We start from the raw sequence: 23,485 nt of genomic DNA on the forward strand, positions 1-23,485 counted from the left end.
CTTACATACATTTATTGTACCTTTAATAAAAAAATGACAGAACACCTGTGTTTTACAGAAATTATCTTTTTGAGGATTAGAGAATAATCTGAGCCTAAAAACTGCATAACAGCCTTTGGGGAAGTACTATGGCTTTGTTATTATTCCATCATCTGCAGTTTTTCTAGGGACTGTATATAATGTTGTTTTATGATAATGAAATGTTCTTGTTACAGTTAATTAATATTATACAATGACAAGTCATTTACATATAAAACATGCAGTTTTACTGGTCTACTGTTCAAGCATGCCCATTGTATATTGACCATATCTCAGTAGAAAAATAGTTCAGTCTCCCAGATTTTCTTTTATTAATATATGATACAGATCATTCCAGTTTACTTGAGTTTTTAATGAAAAAAAAAGAAAACTTTGAAATTCAGACAGTTCAGAGGTATGAAAGAGATGGGACAGAGAAAATAGAATGAGAATCAGGAACATTATACAAAACTAAAGAAACATACAGTACTCGATCATCCTTGTATTTCGGCCCTATCTCACTTGTACCTCTGAACTTTATGGATTTCAAACTTTATTAATTTTTATAAAAAAAAAAAAAAAAAAAGCAATTGAAATATTTCTTTCTTCATTGCTTCCTTGCTAAAGCACTGATGTACTGCATGTGCATGGGAATGTTACTCGCATATGCATGTCTGCAGGCTACAGCTTATTCCATTGTTTAAAGTCTATAGGCTATAGCGTATTCCTTTGTTTAAAGTCTGCAGGCTATAACTTATTCCATTGTTTAAAGTCTGCAGGCTATAACTTATTCCATTGTTTAAAGTCTGCAGGCTATAACTTATTCCATTGTTTAAAGTCTGCAGCATATTGCTTATTCCATTGTTTAAAGTTTGTAGGTTATAACTTATCCCTTTGTTTAAAGTCTGTAGGCTATAACTTATTCCATTGTTTAAAGTCTGTAGGCTATAACGTAGTCTTTTGTTTAAAGTCTATAGGCTATAGTGTATTCCTTTGTTTAATGTATGTAGGCTATAACTTATTCCATTGTTTAAAGTCTGCAGTGTATAACTTATTCCTTTGTTTAAAGGCTATAGGCTATAATTTATTCTTTTGTTTAAAGTCTGTATGCTATAACTGAGTTATCCATCATGCTTTAGATCCTCTCCACTCACATTAAAATGTTTTATGAATTAAACAAGGAGATTCAAATCTCAAAAGTCCTCTTAATGTAAACTAAAATTTTTTGGGGTTTCCAGAAAGCTAATACTCCTCCTGCATACATTCATTTGACTCTTTAATAAAAAAAATGACAGAAAAACTATGTTTTACAGCAATGATCATTTTGAGAAATAAGTAATAACTTGAGCCTAAAAACTGGGCAACAGCCTTTGTTGAAGTACTATGCTTTGTTAGTATTCCATCATCTGCAGTTTTTCTGGTGACTGTATTTAATGTTGCTTTACGATAATGAAATCTTTTTGTTACAGTTATTTAATATTATACAATGGCAAGTTATTTATATACAAAACATGCAGTCTTATATGTCTGCTGTTCCAGCATGCCTATTGCATATTGAGCATATCTCAGCAGAAAAATAGTCCAGTCTCCCATTCTTCTATTAATATATGATATGAATCTTTCTACTTTTCTTTAGGTTTTATTGAAAAAAAAGAAAACTTTGAAATCCAGACAGTTCAGACGTATGAGAGAGATAGGCAGAAAAAAATACAATGAGAATCATGTACATTATAGAAAACTAAAGAAACATTCAGTACTTAATTATCCTTGCATTTCTGCCCCATCTCTCTTGTATCTCTGAACTGTATGGATTTTAAACTTTATTTATTTAATTTTATGGAAAAAAAAAACAATTGAGATAGTCCTTTCTCCAGTGGTTCTTTCTAAAGCACTGATGTACTGCATATGCATGTGAATGTACCTCACATATGTATGTCGTTAGGCTATAGCTTATTCCTTTGTTTAAAGTCTCTAGGCTATAGACTATTCTTTTGTTTATAGTCTGTAGGCTTTAGCTTATACCTTTGTTTACAATCTGTAGGCTATAACTTATTCCTTTATTTAAAGTCTGTAGACTTTAGCTTATTGCTTTGTTTAAAGTCTGTAGGCTATAACTTACTCCATTGCTTACAATCTGTAGGCTACAACGTATTCCTTTGTATTAAAGTCTGTAGGATTTAGCTTATTTCTTTGTTTAAAGTCTATAGGCTATATGTTATTCCTTTGTTTAAAGTCTGTAGGCTATAACGTATTGCTTTGTTAAAAGTCTGTAGGCTATAACTTATTTCATTGTTTAAAGTCTGTAGGCTATAACTCATCCCATTGTTTACAGTCTGTAGTCTATAGCATATTGCTTTGTTTAAAGTCTGTAGGCTATAACTTATTCCATTGATTACAATCTGTGGGCTATAACTTACTTATTCCTTTGTTTAAAGTCTGTAGGATTAACATATTCCATTGATTACAATCTGTGGGCTATAACTTATTCCTTTGTTTTAAGTCTATAGGCTATATCCTATTCCTTTGTTTAAAGTCTGTAGTCTATAGCATATTGCTTTGTTTAAAGTCTGTAGGCTATAACTTATTCTGTTGTTTACAATCTGTAGGATAAAACGTATTCCTTTGTTTAAATTCTGTAGGATTTAGCTTATCTCAACAAATTCTATTGTTCACAATCTGTAGAATATAACTTATTCCTTTGCTTAAATTTTGTAGGATTTAGTTTATTTCTTATTTAAAGTCTGTAGGCTATAACTTATTCCATTGTTTAAAGTCTGCAGCCTATAGCTTATTCCATTGTTTAAAGTCTGCAGCCTATAGCTTATTTCTTTGTTTAAAGTCTGTAGGCTATAACTTAGTCCTTTGTTTAAAGTCTATAGGATATAACTTAAGCCTTTGCTTAAAATCTGTAGACTGAAACTGAGTTGTCCATCATGCTTTAGATCTTCACCACTCACTTGAACATTTTTTCATAGGTTCATAGGTTCATAGGTTCATACTAGGCTATCTGCCCGAGGGCGTTTATAAGCCTAGCCCATAGTTTTGTGGCTTACGCCACCCCTTTAGTATGGGGAACTATACCCATTATTTTGCTGTGCCTCTGTCTAGCAGTGACACTGAGGTAATCCCTGGGGTAAATCTGCGATCTCCCATCCATTGGTCAAGATTTCTCTTGAACAAGGCCAGCGAGGTGCTCTGCCTCACATATACCGGGATTTTGTTCCACAGCATAGGGAGTCTTTGGGTGATGAATCTATCCCTCCAGCACGTCCTATTAATAGCCGTGTCGAGGTTTAAGTCTCCCGCCCTTGTGGCTCTGACGGATCTAGATTTTTTACAAATTAAACAAGAAGATTCAAATCTCAAAAGTCCCTTTGATGTAAACTAGCATTTTGTGGGGTGTCCAGAAAACTAGTACTCTTCTTGCCTACATTTATTCAAACTGTTAATAAAAAAATGACAGAACAACTATGTTTTACAGAAATTATCTTTTTGAGGAATAGATAATAATCTGAGCCTAAAAACTGCATAACAGCTTTTGTGGATGTACTATGGCTTTGTTAGTATTCCATCATGTGCAGTTTTTCTAGCGACTGAATATAATGTTGTTTACAATAATGAAATGCGTTTGTTACAGTTGATTAATATTATACAATGACAAGTCATTTACATATAAAACATGCAGTCTTATTGGTCTGCCCTTCCAGTATGCCCATTGTGTATTGAGCATATCTCAGCAGATAAAGAGTCCAGTCTCCCAGACTTTCTTCTATTAATATATGATATGAATCTTTCCACTTTTCTTAAGTTTCTAATGAAAAAAAAGGGGAAAACTTTGAAATCCAAACAGTTCAAAGGTATGAGAGAGATGCGACATAAAATATCATGAGAATCAGGTACATTATACAAAACCAAAGAAACATACAGTACTTGATTATCTTTGTATTTCTACCCCCTCCCTCTTGTACCTCTGATCTCTACTGATTTCAAACATTATTTATTTATTTTTATGAAAATAAAAAGCAGTTGAGGTATTCCTTTCAAAAGCACTGATGTACTGCATATGCATATGAATGTAACTCCCATATGTATGTCATTAGGCTATAGCTTATTCCTTTGTATGAATTCTGTAGACTATAACTTATTCCATTGTTTACAGTTTGCAGGCTATAACTTATTCCATTGTTTACAGTTTGCAGGCTATAACTTATTCCTTTGTTTATAGTCTGATGGATTTAGCTTATTGCTTTGTTTAAAGTCTGTAGGTTACAGCTTATTCCTTTGTTTAAAGTCTGTAGGCTACAGCTTATTCCTTTGATTAAAGTCTGTAGGCTATAACTTCGTCCTTGGTTTAAAGTCTATAGGCTGTAACCGAGTTACCCATCATGCTTCAGATCCTCTCCACTCACTTTAAAATGTTTTACGAATTAAACAAGGAGATTCAAATCGCAAAAGTCCCCTCGACATAAACTAGCATTTTGTGGGGTGTCCAGAAAACTAATACTCCTCATGCCTACATTTATTCAAACCTTTAATAAAGAAATGACAGAACAACTATGTTTTACAGAAATTATCTTTCTGAGGAATAGATAATAATAATAGCCTAAAAACTGCATAACAGCCTTTATGGAAGTACTATGGCTTTGTTAGCATACCATCAGATGCAGTTTGTCTAGTGACTGGATATAATGTTGTTTTACAATAATAAAATGTTCTTGTTACAGTTAATTAATATTATGCAATGACAAGTCATTTACATATAAAACATGCACTCTTATTTGTCTGCCCTTCCAGCATGTCCATTGTATATTGAGCATATCTCAGCAGAAAAAGAGTCCAGTCTCCCAGACTTTCTTCTATTAATATATGATATGAATCTTTCCAGTTTTCTTTAGTTTTTAATGAAAAAAAAAAGAAAATTTTGAAACCCAGACTGTTCAGAAGTATGACAGATACGGGACAGGGAAAATACAATGAGAATCAGGTACATTATACAAAACCAAAGAAACATGCAGTACTTCATTATCCTTGTATTTCTGTCCTAACTCTCTTCTACCTCTGAACTGTACTGATTTCAAACTTTATTTTTATGAAAATAAAAAGCAATAGACATATTCCTTTCTAAAGCACTTATGTACTGCATATGCATATGAATGTAACTCCCATAGGTATGTTGTTAGGCTATAGCTTATTCCTTTGTTTAAATTCTGTAGGCTATAGCTTATTCCTTTATTTAAAGTCTGTAGGCTATAACTTATTCTATTGTTTACAGTCTGCAGGCTATAACTTATTGCTTTGTTTACAGTCTGCAGGCTATAGCTTATCCTTTGTTTACAGTCTTCAGGCTATAACTTATTCCTTTATTTACAGTCTACAGGCTATAGCTTATTCCTTTATTTAAATTTTGTTGGCTATAGCTTATTCCTTTATTTAAAGTCTATAGGCTATAACTTATTCCATTGTTTAAAGTCTGCAGCCTATAATGTATTCCTTTGTTTACAGTCTGCAGGCTATAGCTTATTCCTTTATTTAAAGTCTATAGGCTTTAGCCCACTCCTTTGTTTAAATTCTGTAGGCTATAGCTTATTCCTTTGTTTAAAGTCTGTAGACTGTAACTTAATACTTTGTTTAAAGTGTAAAGGCTATAACATTCCTTTGTATAAAGTCTGTAGGCTATAGCTTTAAATCCTCTCTACCCACTTTAAAATGTTGTACGAGTTAAACAAGGAGATTCAAATCTCAAAAGTCCCCTCGACGTAAACTAGCATTTTATGGGGTGTCCAGAAAATGAATACTCCTCATGCCTATGTTTATTTGAACCTTTAATAAAAAAATGATAGAACAAGTATGTTTTACAGCAATTTTCTTTTTGAGAAATAGATAATAATGTGAGCCTAAAAATTGCATAACAACCTTTGTTGAAGTACTATGCCTTACTTAGTATTCCATCATCTGCAGTTTTTTCTAGTGTCTGTATATAAAGTTGTTTTACTATAATGAAATGTTCTTGTTCCAGTTAATTAATATTATACAATGACAAGTCATTTACATGTAAAACATGCAATCTAATTGGTCTACCCTTCCAGCATGTCCATTGTATATTGAGCATATCTCAGTAGAAAAAGAGTCCAGTCTCCCAGACTTTCTTCTATTAATATATGATATGGATCTGTCCACTTTTCTTGAGTTTTTAATGAAAAAAAAGATAACTTTGAAATCCAGACAGATCAGAGGTATGAGAGAGATGGGACAGAGAAAATACAATGAGAATCAGGTACATTATACAAAACTAAAGAAACATACAGTACTTGATTATCCTTGTATTTCTGCTGTATCTCTCTTGTACCCCTGAACTGTACAGATTTCAAACTTTATGAAGCCTGACAAGGGGGGAGGGCTGGTGATAATGGACAAATGGGACTACATTAAGAGGATGAAAGATATTTTGGATACTGAGGAACATTACAGTTTGGTAACCAGGAATGAAATTAATATTTCATATAGAAAAATTGATTTAATTTTAGACAATAATTTACTTACAGGTATGATAGATACTAAATTATATAATTTTTTAAAAGTTCCCAAACCTGTGATACCTGCTATCTTCGGTATACCCAAAATCCACAAATCCTGGTCTGATCCCCTATTGAGGCCTATCGTAGCTTCCCAAGGATCAAAAACGCAGCCTTTAGCAATCTACGTTGACACAAAAGTTAAAAAATTCTACAACAAATACAATCACATCTTAGTAGATTCTTGGGATTTTTTGCAAAAAATTGGGAGAAGCATTTATACCGACGAAACTCTTTTTATCACTATTGATGTGAAGGATTTGTTTTCTGTCATTCCCCAGGTCTTAGGTTTAGAATGGTTTGAGGACATGTTACAGGAAATGAATATTTTAACAGTTCAAGAATTTAGATTAGTTTTAAAAAGCATGGAATTGGTTTTAAAATATAATTACATGCACTTTGAGGGTGATTATTACCACCAAAAGGATGGGGTTGCCATGGGTTCAGCCTGTGCCCCAGCATTTGCCAATATAGTAATGTTGTTTTGGGAGAAGAACTATGTTTTAAATTCTATTTATAGTCAATATATTGGCCAATATTTTTGTTTTTTAGACAATATTTTTTTCCTATGGACAGGATCTTATAATATGGTGAATGAATTTATTAGTTACATTAATCAGACAACTTCATTTTTGCAATTCACATATGAAGTTGGGAGAAATGAAATTCACTATTTGGATATAAACTTGAGTAAGGATTACAACAATAAGTGTTATAAATCAAACATTTTTAGAAAGGAACACTACTCTAATGCGTATTTACACTTTGATAGTGATCATCCTTACCAAATTAAAAAGAATATTATAAAAGGACAGATGATTATGATGGCTAGAATGATTTCAGATGAGACAGAATTTTTGGACGAAATTAATAATATAGAGAAAATGTTTATGGACAGAGGATATCCTATGGATTTTATTATCCCAATTAAGGAATATGTAACAACAGGGAGAGTTGTCAAATGCACTCCATTATTGGTTAAGGATGGTGCGCTAGTTTTTGAAGTAAATTCAGTATTTAATATTGACATTAATATTGATGCAAATACAGTACTTAATACCAATTATATCAATGAAAATGTCAATAATGTGGACAGTAGGAATAATAGTTTGAATACACAGGAAAGAATTAAGGAGGGGGTTACACCATATTTGACCCTTACTTACCACCAGGGTATAGGTTGGTTGAAAAAAAGTATACATGAAACATGGGAAATGTTCAAAAACATGGCAGTGAGAATGGATGTCTTTCAAAACAAGATTAAATTCAGCTTCAGAAGAAATAGGAATATTAAGAATATTATAGAGAAGGACAAAAGTGGTAGTACCAAAAAGCAAGGGAGTTTTGCTTGTGGTAGATGTGCACAATGTTGTTACATAGCTGGATTGAAAGAGGTTAGAATTTCAAATTTGCAAATTACACTCAAAGCTAAGAAATATTACAGTTGTTATTCAAGGGGGGTGGTATATTTCGTTTTCTGTAAAGCCTGTGATTGTTATTATATTGGGAAAACAGAACGCCACCTCAGATCTAGAATATATGAGCACATGAGAGGCATTAACAAACACAATGACAACAATGCACTTTACAGACATGCCCTGACTTGCACACATGCTGACTTTAAGTTCTGGGTATTGGAGGAAATTGCCTACCCAGAAAGAGGAGGGGATTGGGAGATATATTTGGAATACAAAGAAATGATATGGCAAGTAAGGTTAGATGCTTGTGGTAGCAAAAGACTCAATGACCATATTTCTATTAGTCTGGCATTAAAAGTATTAGCAGGTGACCCTAAGAGACACAGTAGATGAAATTTAATTAATTTATATATTTACTCAATCAATTTCAACAAACATAACAAACATTCAGTTTTATTGATTTTTTTTATTACCCAATATTCAATATTTAATATTCAATATTTTAACATTTAATGCTTAACATTTTAATTAAATACATATATTATACAGAATATATATATTATACATATATTTTTTACACACATTTTTACAAAATAGGTTTTATTTATGTACATTTTATATATATTTTATATATACTATATTACATTATATTTATATATACATATTTTTTATATATATTTACATACATTTTTATACATATACATCAATTTATATTTTTCATTATTTATATTTATATTTACATTTATATGTATATATATATATACATATATGTTCACATATATGTTTTATTCTATTCTATGTTGTGTTTTGAATATTTATACTACTTATGTCCAACATATTCAACACTGCAGTATTTTGTGGCATTTATGACAACAGTGGACCCAAGATCTTTGGGGATCTGTGAAAAATGTTTTTTATGTCTGGATTTCTTATGTTTGTACTTATGTCTGGTTTCTTTATGGCTGCATTTTTTATGCCTGAATTCCTCATGCCTGCACTTTTTACGTCTGTATTTTTTTATACTTGCATTTTTTTATACATGCATTTTTTATACCTGCATTTTTTTTAAATTTGCACTTCTTATATTTGTATTAGCATTTTTATGCATGCATTTTATGTTTGCATATGTTTTATTGTTGACTTCCTATCGATTTACATACACATAAATATATATACATTTTTTATGCAACAAAGTTTTGTATAGTGATATTTTAGTATTTAGAAGTGACAATTTGTTAAACAGTTAGGTTTTGTGAGGTTTGTTTATTTAATTAATTCTTTGTATTAAAGTATTTAGTCAGCCCCAGTCAAGAAAATTAACAAAGGCTAGTCATTTATATAACTTCATTTCGTTTTCATATAATCAATGATGTCAGTTTCTGTGGAACAATGAGTGAGAATTATTTGGTATAAAAGAACAAGTTAGTTTATATGGTAACAGGATTCTGAAGAAGTCTCAGTGATGAGATGAAAGCGCTAAGTCTGTTACCTATTTTATTTATTTATTTATTTATTATTTTTTTCTGTTAAATAAACATCACTTTAATTCTATTCACTCTGTGGTCGTAATTGGAATACAAAGACAACGTGACTGTGGTTACTGGACAGCCTTTATTGTGTTGGAGCAGCGTTGAGTTTAATTTTTGTGATTTGTGGTGGATTTTTGACTTAGATTTCAAACTTTATTTATTTTATGAAAAATAAAATTGAAATATTCCTTTCTCCATTGCTTCCTTTCTAAAGCACTGATGTACTGCATATGCATGGGAATGTGACTCCCATATGTATGTCTGTAGGCTATAACTTATTGCATTGTTTGCAGTCTGTAGGATACAACTTACTCCTTTGTTTAAAGTCTGTAAGCTATAACTTATTCCATTGTTTACAATTTGTAGGCAAAATCTTATTCCTTTGTTTAAAGTCTGTAGGCTATAACTTATTCCAATGTTTACAATATGTAGGCTATAGCTTATTGCTTTGTTTAAAGCCTGTATGCTTTAACATATTCCTTTGTTTAAAGTCTTCAGGCTGTACCTTATTCCTTTGTTTAAAGTCTGTAGTTCATAGCTTATTCCTTTGTTTTGATACAGACCCAACTCCTACTCCCTAGCCAACTCTCCAGTCTTGGTATCTCCCCCCTACACTCTAAACTAGTTTGACAATTATCTAAAAAACAGACAACAATCAACTAGATGGTTAAGCTCTTTATCTTCATTTCTTGAGTCTTACACTGGTGTTCCCCAGGGCTCCATTTTAGGACCCCTTCTTTTCAGTATTTTTATAAATGACTTTCATTCCATCCTTACAAATGGTTCTGTCATACAATATGCAGATGATTCAACCATTATTTGCTCTGCCAGAAAAGCAACAGAACTCCTGCATATAACCCAAAATGCCTTTACTGTTACTGAAATGTGGCTGTCCAATAATCAGCGAACCCTAAATCCCAACAAAACTAAAATGCTACTATTTACGTGTAAGAAAAAACAATCAGTTTACAAAACAGATTTCATCATCAAATCTCAAAATAACACTACTATAGAGGTTGCCTCCAACACTAAATTACCAGGAGTAATTCTAGATGAAAACTTGACATTTGACCTCCATATCCACAATAAGATAAAAAAAAAAACCTTGGCATCCTCTATCGACATAAACACTTTCTTAACTGCTCTTCTAAATGGACTTTTGCCTTAACCTTCCTCCTACCTTGTCTACTGTATGGAACTCCTCTCCTTAACAACATCCAGTCCTCCCTAATAAACAAGCTTGAGTGCTGTTACAACAAGGTCGCCAAGTTTGCAGGCAATGCAAAATACTATTCCTATCACTGCATCTCCCTACAATCACTTAGCTGGCTTGAACTTCCACACTAACTTACTTACCTGCAATTTATCACAACACAAAAAAATAATTTACAAACCCTCAAACTGCCCAGCCCTTTCCTCTGTCTTAACCCACTACCAACCAAACAGGCCACTCAGATGTGAAAATCAACTTCTCCTGCAAGCTGACAAACCAAAATTCCCAGCTGGCAACATGATTTACTCCTAGTCTATTGCCAAGCTATGGAATTCTCTTCCAATAGACATCAGAATCTCTAGTAATATCTCCTCCTTCAGAAAATCTCTTCGGCAACACCTTTCCACCCACTGCCAATGCAGGTGTCTCAATTTTCATCCATTCATAACCTGATTCCCAAACTATTATATTTTCCTTAAATTACATTGGCACCTATTCAAATCTTCCTCTATCACAAGTTAAATACACACAAGCTATTTTTCCAAGCCTTACTATTTATCTACACCCTACCATCTTGCTACGCCTCTCTATTGATAAATCAATTATACATTGCCTTGTAATACTGTGCTGTCTGCCACTCCTAGAGTACCTTGTAAATATTTCTGTATGATGCTTTTATCACTCTATTATCTCTAAATGTACAGTAATATGACTACTTATTAATTATATAACTCCAAACTGTTTTAACTTACATATACAATATGCTTATATGATTCTTATTGTTTTTTTGTATACAAATTCTTCTTATTCTTTTCTGTATAATACTGTTCTTCTTCTGATAATACTTTATTATCTACTAACTGTTTTGGATGACTTGTACTGGTGTGCTAACTACCTTGCGGATCTTTTCTCCCTGGGGCTCCACTGAAAATGGGATCTTTTGGCCCAGTGGACTTTCCCAGTAAACAAATGCCAATAAATAAATAAATAAAACGCAAGATAAACTCATCCAAGTTTAATTTGCAACTCTACCCTCCAGTCAGACATTTTACCACCAAAATAAAACTGACTGGGCAACCTAAGGTGACAGGAAGCAGCTCATTTACCAGCCCGTAGACTAAACTGTAAGTACTGCCAGAACACATTTTATTATTTTCTTTTTGGGGGAGGGGGCTTTTTATCACACCTGCATTATCCTACAGCTTTCTATCCAGTGCCCCATGTCCATTATGAGTCTATTAGTCACCTCCTACTGTCTGGACTTCATCTGATAGGGCTGGGAACAGCACAAAACCTAAGGGGATTCTGGGGATCTGGCTCTGAACATCTGCCGGGGGGGACTTTTATAACCACCCCTTTATACCACAATTCCTTCCAGTTCTTGTAGTATAGTGTTGGGGCAGTTGTGCAATGAGGCATGTCAGGCATTTTGTCCCATTGTCCCACTTCAGCAGCAGAATCTCCTTGAAGTTCACAAACCTTTACGTACCCCTGGGCAATAGCACGAAAATAGAACTCACTTCCTCCATGTATCCAAACAACCCAAAACCACTCCACTTTTAAGACTCTACTCCACTCCTACCTGTTTTCTACTTGGGAATGCTCCTGCTCTCACCCCTCCTAACCCTCTCTCATCTACTCCAAATTCTGTTAATATTTCTCTCTCAAAACGTTAACTGTCACCAGCCATATTCTATTCCTACATCTCTCTCTTACAACTGCTAATGACTTTCTCACCTTGATAGCACAGTCTATGGCATTCCACATAACTTCCGAATGCCCATTACTTCATATTGTTCCTGAATCTATCACCATGGCATACTATACAGATCCTTTTGCTACTTCCACCACTACACCAATATGTCTTCATTAATTCTCAAAGCTGTGTATAATTTGTATTGCACAATACATTGTATTAACTCCTGCTGATTTTGTTTTACTATTGTAATAATTCTGGATAAATTCTGTTGTAATTCTTGTTGATTTTTTTGTTTGAATATACGTACATGGAGCTTTTCCCCACAAGCCACCATTGAAAAAGGGTTCTTCTCAGCCCAATGGACTTTTCCAGTTAACAAACTGCAAATAAATAAATAAATCAGTAAGCAGATTAGCCACGTCCCCACCCTCTTCTCCCTTTGGACACACCATCTAACAGAAATATCCCCAGGATCCACCAGGAGTTATCACCAAAGGCATCCATAGGATTATCCTCCTCCATCACTCTTTGCTGCTCCCTCAGTCAGCTAAGCCAGTAATTAAATACAGGTCATCTAGGTCATAGTCAGGTTTTTCCGTCTATACCACCAAAGCAGAAGACTCCATATTATTACATGACCTTACTTTTTTCTCTTTCTGATTATATCCTACAGAATTGAAGAAAATATTATTTTAAGCATTCTTTTATAATTGTATGTATTTATTTGGTTTATTTATTTATTTATGTATTTCTTTATCTAGATATCCTGCTTTTTGTTTTGCTATTTTGTTATGTGACATTCCTTCTAGTTTTAAATGTGAATAAGTTAGTTGTATTGAACAGGTAAGACAGAAATTTGCTTCACTTGTTAAACTTTTTTTCCCTGACTTTTATATTTACTGTGAATCAGAATTATAGGAAATTATTGTCCAGCCTAGTGCATTCCTTGCGAATCATGATGGCCTGTCAAGTCATCAGCACCCATTCTGACACGCATTTTATCTACTGGGAATTATTCAAATTAATAAACCAGTTGAAGAAATCAGTTATTTTGGTGTGAAATTATGACATCATTATCTGTGAAAGCAAGTCATTGCTCAAGACATATGCATTACCTTCCCCAGCCACATTGCACTATATCCCACAGGGCAGAGTCTCTAATGTCATTCACCACAAAATGTGTAATGACAACAGTATATTCCTACATGAAGTGAAGAGACATAAGGCTCTGGTCGCACCCTAAAATGTGGTAATTCAAGAGTCTGTGACCCTATCCTTACACAGCTTGGTGAGTGCAGCATCCATGTGCTTAACTGTAGAGTCAGCCAATAGTAATGCATTGCTATATGTGACTATAGCCTTTAAAATCACAAAGGTAGTAGGAATGCAACAAAGGATACTAAGTTTAATTGCAGTGAAGATGAAGGTGAAGATGAAAATGTGTTAGTGTGAATGGTGTGTGGCACAAGTTTGCTTAAATTAAGTATTGGTGATTAGGTATTAATTTGTTAAAAAGGCTGCAAGATTTTGTTATTGGAAGTAAACTGATTTCATATTAAACTGGTTATTGACATGGGTAGTGTGTGAAACATTAAACTCAAAAACGAACACATACACATTTACAACTTTCACACGTAATATCAGTACATATAAAAGTCAGTGTTTGTGAGCAAGCTAGAAGGAGTTGCACACTGCCTCAGAAGTTCAAAAGAGGGTATGTTGGCATCAAAACGGAGCAGTGCAAACTGTGAACTCATGCTTGGAGAAACCGATACATAGCCACATATTAGTGACTACCTAACATGGAGAACTGATAAAGGTTAAATAGCAGGAATCCTCTAATGTCATGTGCTTAAGTGAATGAATCAGCTCACAGACTTCATTCTTGACCTTAAGGACCTTAGAAAAACAGGACCACTCTGCCCTAAATAGTCACAACTAAGTATTCCAAGCTAAAATTATGAAATTAACAGTTGTGATACTATTAATTAAAACTAAATTCATGCCACTGCATTTAGAGCAGCAGGTCCTTAGTTCTGCAGGCCTCCAAAAAGTTTAGTTAATATTATCTCAAGCCATGAAATTAAGCTCCACATATACTAGGCAAACACACTACGAAGGTGAAAAGTAACAATCTCCAGCAGGGAAACAGACAAAGTAAAATTCATGATAAACAGCATCCCTTTCAGGCTGGCAGGGTGGAACTGATTCTCATGTAATCAAAAGAAGAAGTCACAACTACTAGGCAAAAAGTCAGTAACAGCCAACCACAAGTCATTCATATTCTACCTTATCCAAACCAGATGAAGCAAGAGCAGGTGGCAGTAATATTCAATTAGCATAACAGGTTATAAGCAAACAATGATGTGTTATTGTGCAAGCTGGTTGGTTTAAAATAAACAACTCAGCATGTGATCCCTACTCTAAATATTATCAGAGTCAGACAAGCACACATAGTTTTGGTAAACAATATTACAGTAACCACAATAACACTGTTTGCCATCTCAGGGACCAATACAACATTTTTCTTTTTGTTATAGGAGAGAGGGAAAACCCAAAGTGGGTACCAAATTGCATTATTATATACACAAACAAAAGCTATTTAGTGCAGCAGGTTTCTAACAAGGTCAGTATACCACCACTCAGCACAATAAAGTTCTCTTAATGTTGTCCCTGATACCAATTTTCATATACTACTTCTTTCTTATGCAACCAGTTCTATTCTTTAACCATGCTTATTTTGTCATATTTTATGTGCAAAATCCTGTTACTTTTTCAGAATAAATAGTGTATACTATGCTTAGCAAATACCTTATTAGTGAATAAACATTTGCACATTTATTTTCTCTTATTTTAACAATGGTCTTTCAGTTTACTGTTATATCACATTGTTGTGTTATGCAAATATCCTACTTAACACTTGTAGCAGATGTCATTTATGTTATGCATGAACAATACCAAAAGCAGCAATTTCTTTAATTCAACTTTAATTTTAATTTCAGCAATCCCTGAATTTTTGTCTCAAGTGAAGACTACAGTGGGATTCTTCACCATGAATATAGTGGGTCAGACTGATAACAGTGCATTTGTTGAAGCATCAAAGAAGGTTTATGATGCCATCCATGACATTAGGTCCTCTGTTTTGTTGATCAGAGTGAGTATGGAATGTTGTGTCTAACTGTAACATATAATGCATGTCATTATATCACAGAACTGAATCTCTGCTTATTATATAGAATTATTTATTGCTATAGGGCATTGTTTCTGCATAATACTACATATTTTTAAGGATCCCAAAGCAAATGTTAGTCTGTGTTTATTTTTCCTCTGAAAAAATGAAAACCTTGATTATATATTTCATGTTCATTCTTTTGAAGTGCAGATCAAATAAACATTTCAGTGGTAATTTGCATCAGTTAAGGAATAATTATTGTCAAAATAAAGTCACCCAGATGTAGTGTTAATGTGATTGCTGTCATCTGAATTCATTTATAAGGAAGCAGAGATAAAGAAAACATTTCAACTTATTAAAATAAAACATCATCTGTGATATAAATGAGTTCAGAAATCTTAATTAACCGAAGTAATCCATTTGCTGGCAAACTACTTGAGTAAAGTAATGCATATGGGTAGTTATAATACATATGTATTAAGATTAAAATTAAAATATAGGTAAGAGTATTTCAATAAAAAATGCTATACCTATTGGATACCGAAAGGTATAGAAGCATCGAACTGGTATTGCTGTGCTCGCAGTGTAAAACAAAGCCACACTGATTATGGACAAGTAGTGACATCAAGAAGTTCTGATCAATGGATTTCTTTGAGAGCAGACAAATGCTTGAAGTATGAAATAACTGCATTTGCAGTCATGTAAGCAAACAGTGAAGTATAAGGTTGCAGTGATAACACATCAGTGGGATTATACAATTATGTTCAAATAATGTTAGATGTCTGATAAAAATGTAGAAGAAGGAGGCAAATAGGTAAATATAAAGAATGACCAGGGATCTTTGAAATTTAAATGTACATGCCATGTAAATTCATTTTGGATGGCACAGTGGTTAACGTTGTCACCTCACGGTTCAATTCTCAGCCGAGATGCTTTCTGTGTGTAGTCTGTTTGTCCTCCCTGCTTTCAAGTGGGTTTCCTCCCACATTCCAAAGGCATGCTTCTGAGGCATTTCTCCCTGGGCCTCCATTGAATATAGACTCTGTCCTAATCAGACTTTCTCGATAAACAAATGCTAATAAATAAATAATAAATAATTTTATACAAGGTCAGACTTAATAAAATAAACATTTTTCACTTCAGAGGCAACACTATTCCAGCAGTGAGTATGTAAGAAATAGCACTTAATCCAAGAGCAGAAAAGAAACTATATACACCTGTAAGTTTTATGCACACATAAAACAATAACACACCTTAAAGGAGATGAATAAAGAATGTTGCATATACAAATAAGTATAAATATTTGTCTTAGGTACATTAATAGGTACATTAATCAATATAATATTCATCAGTATGGTTTATAGCCTGAGTACACACATAATTCACTGATTTCTTTGCACAAAGAGCACCTTCTGGTAAAGTCACTTTCTTCAATAAACATCACTCAAAAAGATCAGGAAATATTTCCTTTAGAGTGTTCATCTTGACTTTGTTCCTGTGGTGTATAGGCACGAAGCTCTGACTGTGACCCAGATGACTCATTTTTGATTAGTGGCATAGGTGATGGATTGAGTGGGGTGCAGAGATGGGAGTGAGTGGCCTTTTTAGCGTAACCATTCTGGTGGGAATGAAATTTTGTGGCTTACTGCTATGATGACAAACATGAAGTCCCAGAAAGCTGAAGCCTTCAGAGCATGCAGTGCCCAGGGGCCAAAGGGGCCAAGGATTAGCATACTTGTGCTTGTATAGGCACTTGTGCTCTCTATGATTATCAGCAGTGGTAGAGTTCTAGTGGGCCACCTTGGGGACTAAGAACTCCAAGGGAAGTACGCCAGGTTAAGAAGTCTGTCCCACTTCCTACTGCCAGGCTCTCATTTCTCTAGATAATGAATATGCTGATTATACCCTTCAACTAGGGAGGGTAAGTTGCCCATAGGCCTGTTTCACACTTTCAAGTTGATGAGTGTCTGACTATCATTGCCAGAAGAGGAATGAATGGGGCTATTGGGTGAAGGAGGGGGGTGCAAGTGGGCAAGACCAGGTGGATGGTGTAAAGAAAACTGAATGCTCAGCAATGAATGCATATATGTGTGTGTGTTGACCTAGCCACACCCATGGTGGCCCATGGCACCTGGCATGTGCTCCTGCATCACCACAGGAAAATCCTGAGCCTTTCTTTGTTGTGTGAAATCTTCTACACAAACACCTTGAAGGGCTTATATCACTGCATTGGTATCACTAAACCCAAGTATCCTAGTCATGCAAGCACTGCTAATGCAATGGATTTCATTTACACTGGAGCAGGTTGATCTGACAAGCATCAGCACCCCTCCCCCACCCAGGATATTGAGATCTCATAAGCTACTCATTCCCATACTCCTCTGCCTTGCTGTCTCAGCACTTATTCCATTATTTGAACTCAGGTGGTCTGGATCATAGTCAGTGTCTGTCTCACTATGATTGGGTTTGGATGGCCCTTTTTATCAGTCTAATGAATAGCATACTTCAGAGTATAATAAAGTTCATTTCAGTTGTTTAACTTAGAAGATAATTACTTTGCATGACACTTATACCAGGCTGAGGTGATCAGACCCTTAACTCTTTATAGTACTTTACCTGTATTATTTATAGGAATCTTCTCAGTTTTAGTGAAATTGCTTTTTAGATCTGACACTTTGGCCATTTCTTGTAAAATATTTTCTATTTTGGTTATAAATCCAGTTTGCATTGAGATGAGGGTAAGAAAGTTATTAACAAATAGTTTTATTGTTTGGGGACAACTTTCATACTCCTGTTATCTTATACTTTAATAGCCCTTACCTCTGCTGTCTATTGTTTCAGTTAAAAGCAAAAATCAAAACTGAGGGGCAGAACTGTGTCTTTTAGCCTGGTCAGACACCAACATTTCATTATACTAATATAGCATACCATTTATATAACTAAGTGAAAACACAGTTTTCTCTGAAGTGGTCATTTGAATCCATCACGCTTTTCATCAAAATCATTTAAAAATGCAAGATAGATAGAATATAAATACAGTATCAGTACAGATTTCTGAATAGCTTTCCAAAAGGTGTGAATGGATAATATTTGATTTGCGCTTCACAAAAACTATCCAATATCGCTGTACTGTGTCAAGAGATAATGGGTATTAGTCTACTGGTCAATATCTTTGCATACAGTTTTGTATTAGTATGGATAAAGAATTCTGGTGTGTGGTTTTATTTATTTAGGTTTATACATTGCAGTTATTAAGACTATATAAAGATCAAGGTTCCTTTTCTTACTGAAAAGCTTCATGAAAATGACTTGTCAATGAATGCATGAACATGTTTTGTAATGTTATATAAATGTCAGGTGCCTTTCCTCTGGCACTTCCTCCTCTCTTACTGGTTGCCTTTCTGTTGTGTAGAATGACTGGTGAATGAACTTTGCTATGATACAGATTTCCTAAGGTGATAAGTTGCTGTAGTAGACAAATCTAGAAATGGTTAATTAGCTGTCTAAGCACTGTTAGGCATGACTAAAAATGTACAATACCTACATTTTAGGCCTAAAATGAATCTTTCTCATTTTTAAATCTGTAAGCTAGAATGGAGATTTTAACCAAGTAATAACTTACATAATCATATACCAGGTGACAAAGATCAACTTTTGTTAGCTGGTTCCTACTGACTCATACAACTTTTCTGAAATGGTTGCTTCTGCCATTTTAGCTTATGTCTCAAACATTTCTAAAGAAGCTATTCTAGGACTTGTTAAAATGTGTTAGCAAAAAAAAAAAACACAATCAAGTAAGTAGTACTCCAACATTGAAACATGGACATTTCTAATCCAGTTTTATTTGAATATGTGGAGAGAACTTACCCATACAATTGTCAAAACACTGTTGCAGTATTTATGTAGGAATGAAGCTCAAAATAAATGCAAGGCTGGACAGTTTTACTTCCTGAATAGATGAAAATTGGATTCCTTTGAATTTCATTAATACGCCTCCAGACCTATACAACACTTCAGAATTTGTAAGAAAGACAGTAAAAGCCCTGAGAATCATGCTTTTATCAGTTGGTATTTTCGTCAATGTTCATATAAATTGATTGGAACAGCAGCCAGAGCTTCAAATTCAAATAGTCATCTTCCTCTGGCTAGCTCATGCCACATCCATGCAGTTTTCAAAGTACATCTTTAATTACTACAAAAAAAAAATAAATAAACAAACAAACAAACAAATAAATACAAACTTGACCTGCAAAGCATTCATAGGAATCAGTCATGTACTTGGAATTCTAGTGTTTTCATTTGAAGATATCCAAACTTGCTAATGCCCATCTGTAAAGAGTATGTTATTCTGAGCTTGTAGAAATGTGGACATTATAGCAACATTAATCACAGTAAGCAACAGAGCTAACTGATTAAATGTAGAGCAGCAAAGAATAATACAGTTGCCAGATGGGTGCAGATAGCATCACTAGCCTGTGAGACTTCAGAGGAACACAGAATAAATGTGATTTTCTACAAAGTTACAATATTGTAAAGCCACTAAAAGGTGATTGCGCACACCACCCTGATAGATATATTTTGTAATCACAAAATTCTTGAATAAAATGTATGAATTATGCATTCAGTAAGGACACTAGGATACAATGCTTGAAAAATGGAGAGTGAGATATTTGACAAATTATTCTGTTTGCTAGTACAAAACATGCATTATTTGTGAGTGAGGTTATTAGTTACACACATGCTTGCATTTTCCCTCCATGACATAAATATGGCATCAGAAAGCATAAACTAATGAAGACCTGATTTGGCTAGTTTATTTTGAGATTATGTTGTATAATCAGCTTGAACAAAGTAAGTGTAATACAATATTGCTTAGCTATTTGTCTTGTCCAATTATCCAAGATGGAAACAACGTAACAATAAAAATTTACAACTAAAAACAATCCAGTCACTGAATAAAGGCCAGGATTTATAATTGTATTTTTTCTTATGAACTGATTATGCATTATCTTCCTTTGCTCTGTGGATCATACTTCAGTCTTGAGATTACAGTCAATAATATGCCATCTGCTAGGGTAACAGTGATAACTTAATAGACATAAGCCTTTATGATATAATACCCTCAAAGTAAGTTTATGGTTTGCTAATAAAAATTACTATCAGCTGCAGCAAAGAGAAGTTTAGTAAATTCTATGTTATTTTACTGATAGGTTATGTTCATATTTGCATTATCACTGAATCTCAGGACAAAAGTCAGGATAATGTGATGATGACAGATGACTACTATATATTTAATAACTGAAGGTGGGAAGCATGTGAAGGTGTTTACCTGCCTTAATTAAAACATTATAAATCTAAAATTAATTGTGATAGTCAAAATTATGAAACACTTCATGTTACAATAAAACAAAGCCAAGCTGTTGTTTCCTTAACTGTGTGCTATATATGTCTTTAATATCATCACATGAACAGAAACAGATTCTGAATGACTTGTTTACTCTGTTAGTGTAGAGGTCAGCATTGATGATGGTCACACTTACATGTATTGTATTGTTTACATTTAGAAGAATACCAAACTTTGTAAGGTCCCTTAATAAAGGATGTTTTTATTCTGAGATATATGAAGCATGGACATATTATCCAAAAAAGACTAGAACTGCATATTGTATCCTTCTAATAAAGAACAGATACAACCAGTGCAAGCCACTGCATGTGGGAATGGTACAATACATACCATAGCAGTACCGCTGCATGTGAGAATGGTACAATACATACCATAGCAGTACCACTGCATGTGAGAATGGTACAATACATACCATAGCAGTACCACTGCATGTGAGAATGGTACAATACATACCATAGCAGTACCACTGCATGTGAGAATGGTACAATACATACCATAGCAGTACCACTGCATGTGAGAATGGTACAATACATACCATAGCAGTACCACTGCATGTGAGAATGGTACAATACATACCATAGCAGTACCACTGCATGTGAGAATGGTACAATACATACCATAGCAGTACCACTGCATGTGTGAATGGTACAATACATACCATAGCAGTACCACTGCATGTGAGAATGGTACAATACATACCATAGCAGTACCACTGCATGTGAGAATGGTACAATACATACCATAGCAGTACCACTGCATGTGGGAATGGTACAATACATACCATAGCAGTACCACTGCATGTGAGAATGGTACAATACATACCATAGCAGTACTACTGCATGTGAGAATGGTACAATGCATACCATAGCAGTACCACTGCATGTGAGAATGGTACAGTGCATACCATAGCAGTACCACTGCATGTGAGAATGGTACAATACATACCATAGCAGTACCACTGCATGTGAGAATGGTACAATACATACCATAGCAGTACCACTGCATGTGAGAATGGTACAATACATACCATAGCAGTACCACTGCATGTGAGAATGGTGCAATACATACCATAGCAGTACCACTGCATGTGAGAATGGTACAATACATACCATAGCAGTACCACTGCATGTGAGAATGGTAAAATACATACCATAGCAGTACCACTGCATGTGAGAATGGTAAAATACATACCATAGCAGTACCACTGCATGTGAGAATGGTACAATACATACCATAGCAGTACTACTGCATGTGGGAATGGTACAATACATACCATAGCAGTACCACTGCATGTGAGAATGGTACAATACATACCATAGCAGTACCACTGCGTGTGAGAATGGTACAATACATACCATAGCAGTACCACTGCGTGTGAGAATGGTACAATACATACCACAGCAGTACCACTGCATGTGAGAATGGTACAATACATACCATAGCAGTACCACTGCATGTGGGAATGGTACAATACATACCATAGCAGTACCACTGCATGTGAGAATGGTACAATACATACCATAGCAGTACTACTGCATGTGGGAATGGTACAATACATACCATAGCAGTACCACTGCATGTGAGAATGGTACAATACATACCATAGCAGTACCACTGCGTGTGAGAATGGTACAATACATACCATAGCAGTACCACTGCGTGTGAGAATGGTACAATGCATACCATAGCAGTACCACTGCATGTGAGAATGGTACAATACATACCATAGCAGTACCACTGCATGTGAGAATGGTACAATACATACCATAGCAGTACCACTGCATGTGAGAATGGTAAAATACATACCATAGCAGTACCACTGCATGTGAGAATGGTAAAATACATACCATAGCAGTACCACTGCATGTGAGAATGGTACAATACATACCATAGCAGTACTACTGCATGTGGGAATGGTACAATACATACCATAGCAGTACCACTGCATGTGAGAATGGTACAATACATACCATAGCAGTACCACTGCGTGTGAGAATGGTACAATACATACCATAGCAGTACCACTGCGTGTGAGAATGGTACAATACATACCATAGCAGTACCACTGCATGTGAGAATGGTACAATACATACCATAGCAGTACCACTGCATGTGGGAATGGTACAATACATACCATAGCAGTACCACTGCATGTGAGAATGGTACAATACATACCATAGCAGTACTACTGCATGTGGGAATGGTACAATACATACCATAGCAGTACCACTGCATGTGAGAATGATACAATACATACCATAGCAGTACCACTGCGTGTGAGAATGGTACAATACATACCATAGCAGTACCACTGCGTGTGAGAATGGTACAATGCATACCATAGCAGTACTACTACTAAGCATATCTTTCTTGAGTTTGTCAATAAAAACAAACAGAGAAAATGATGCGTCAAAACATATCCAGGAATAATGCCACAATATGAGCGAAAAGTAATTGACT

General features: G+C 34.5%; 1 protein-coding gene across 1 annotated transcript in view; it reads left to right on the plus strand.

The window, feature by feature from the left end:
• CTNNA3 (catenin alpha 3) overlaps positions 1-23,485 on the plus strand; it is a 2,496,777-nt gene that overhangs the window by 711,381 nt on the left and 1,761,911 nt on the right. Inside the window, exon 5 of the mRNA XM_044055603.1 lies at positions 15,452-15,603. Within this exon, the coding sequence (XP_043911538.1) occupies positions 15,452-15,603 (152 nt within the window). The remainder of the gene's footprint in view (positions 1-15,451; positions 15,604-23,485) is intronic.

The sequence above is a fragment of the Protopterus annectens genome, chromosome 14.part0 (assembly GCF_019279795.1).
Source record: "Protopterus annectens isolate FY-2018-M chromosome 14.part0, PAN1.0, whole genome shotgun sequence".
NCBI classification, from domain to species: domain Eukaryota; kingdom Metazoa; phylum Chordata; order Ceratodontiformes; family Protopteridae; genus Protopterus; species Protopterus annectens.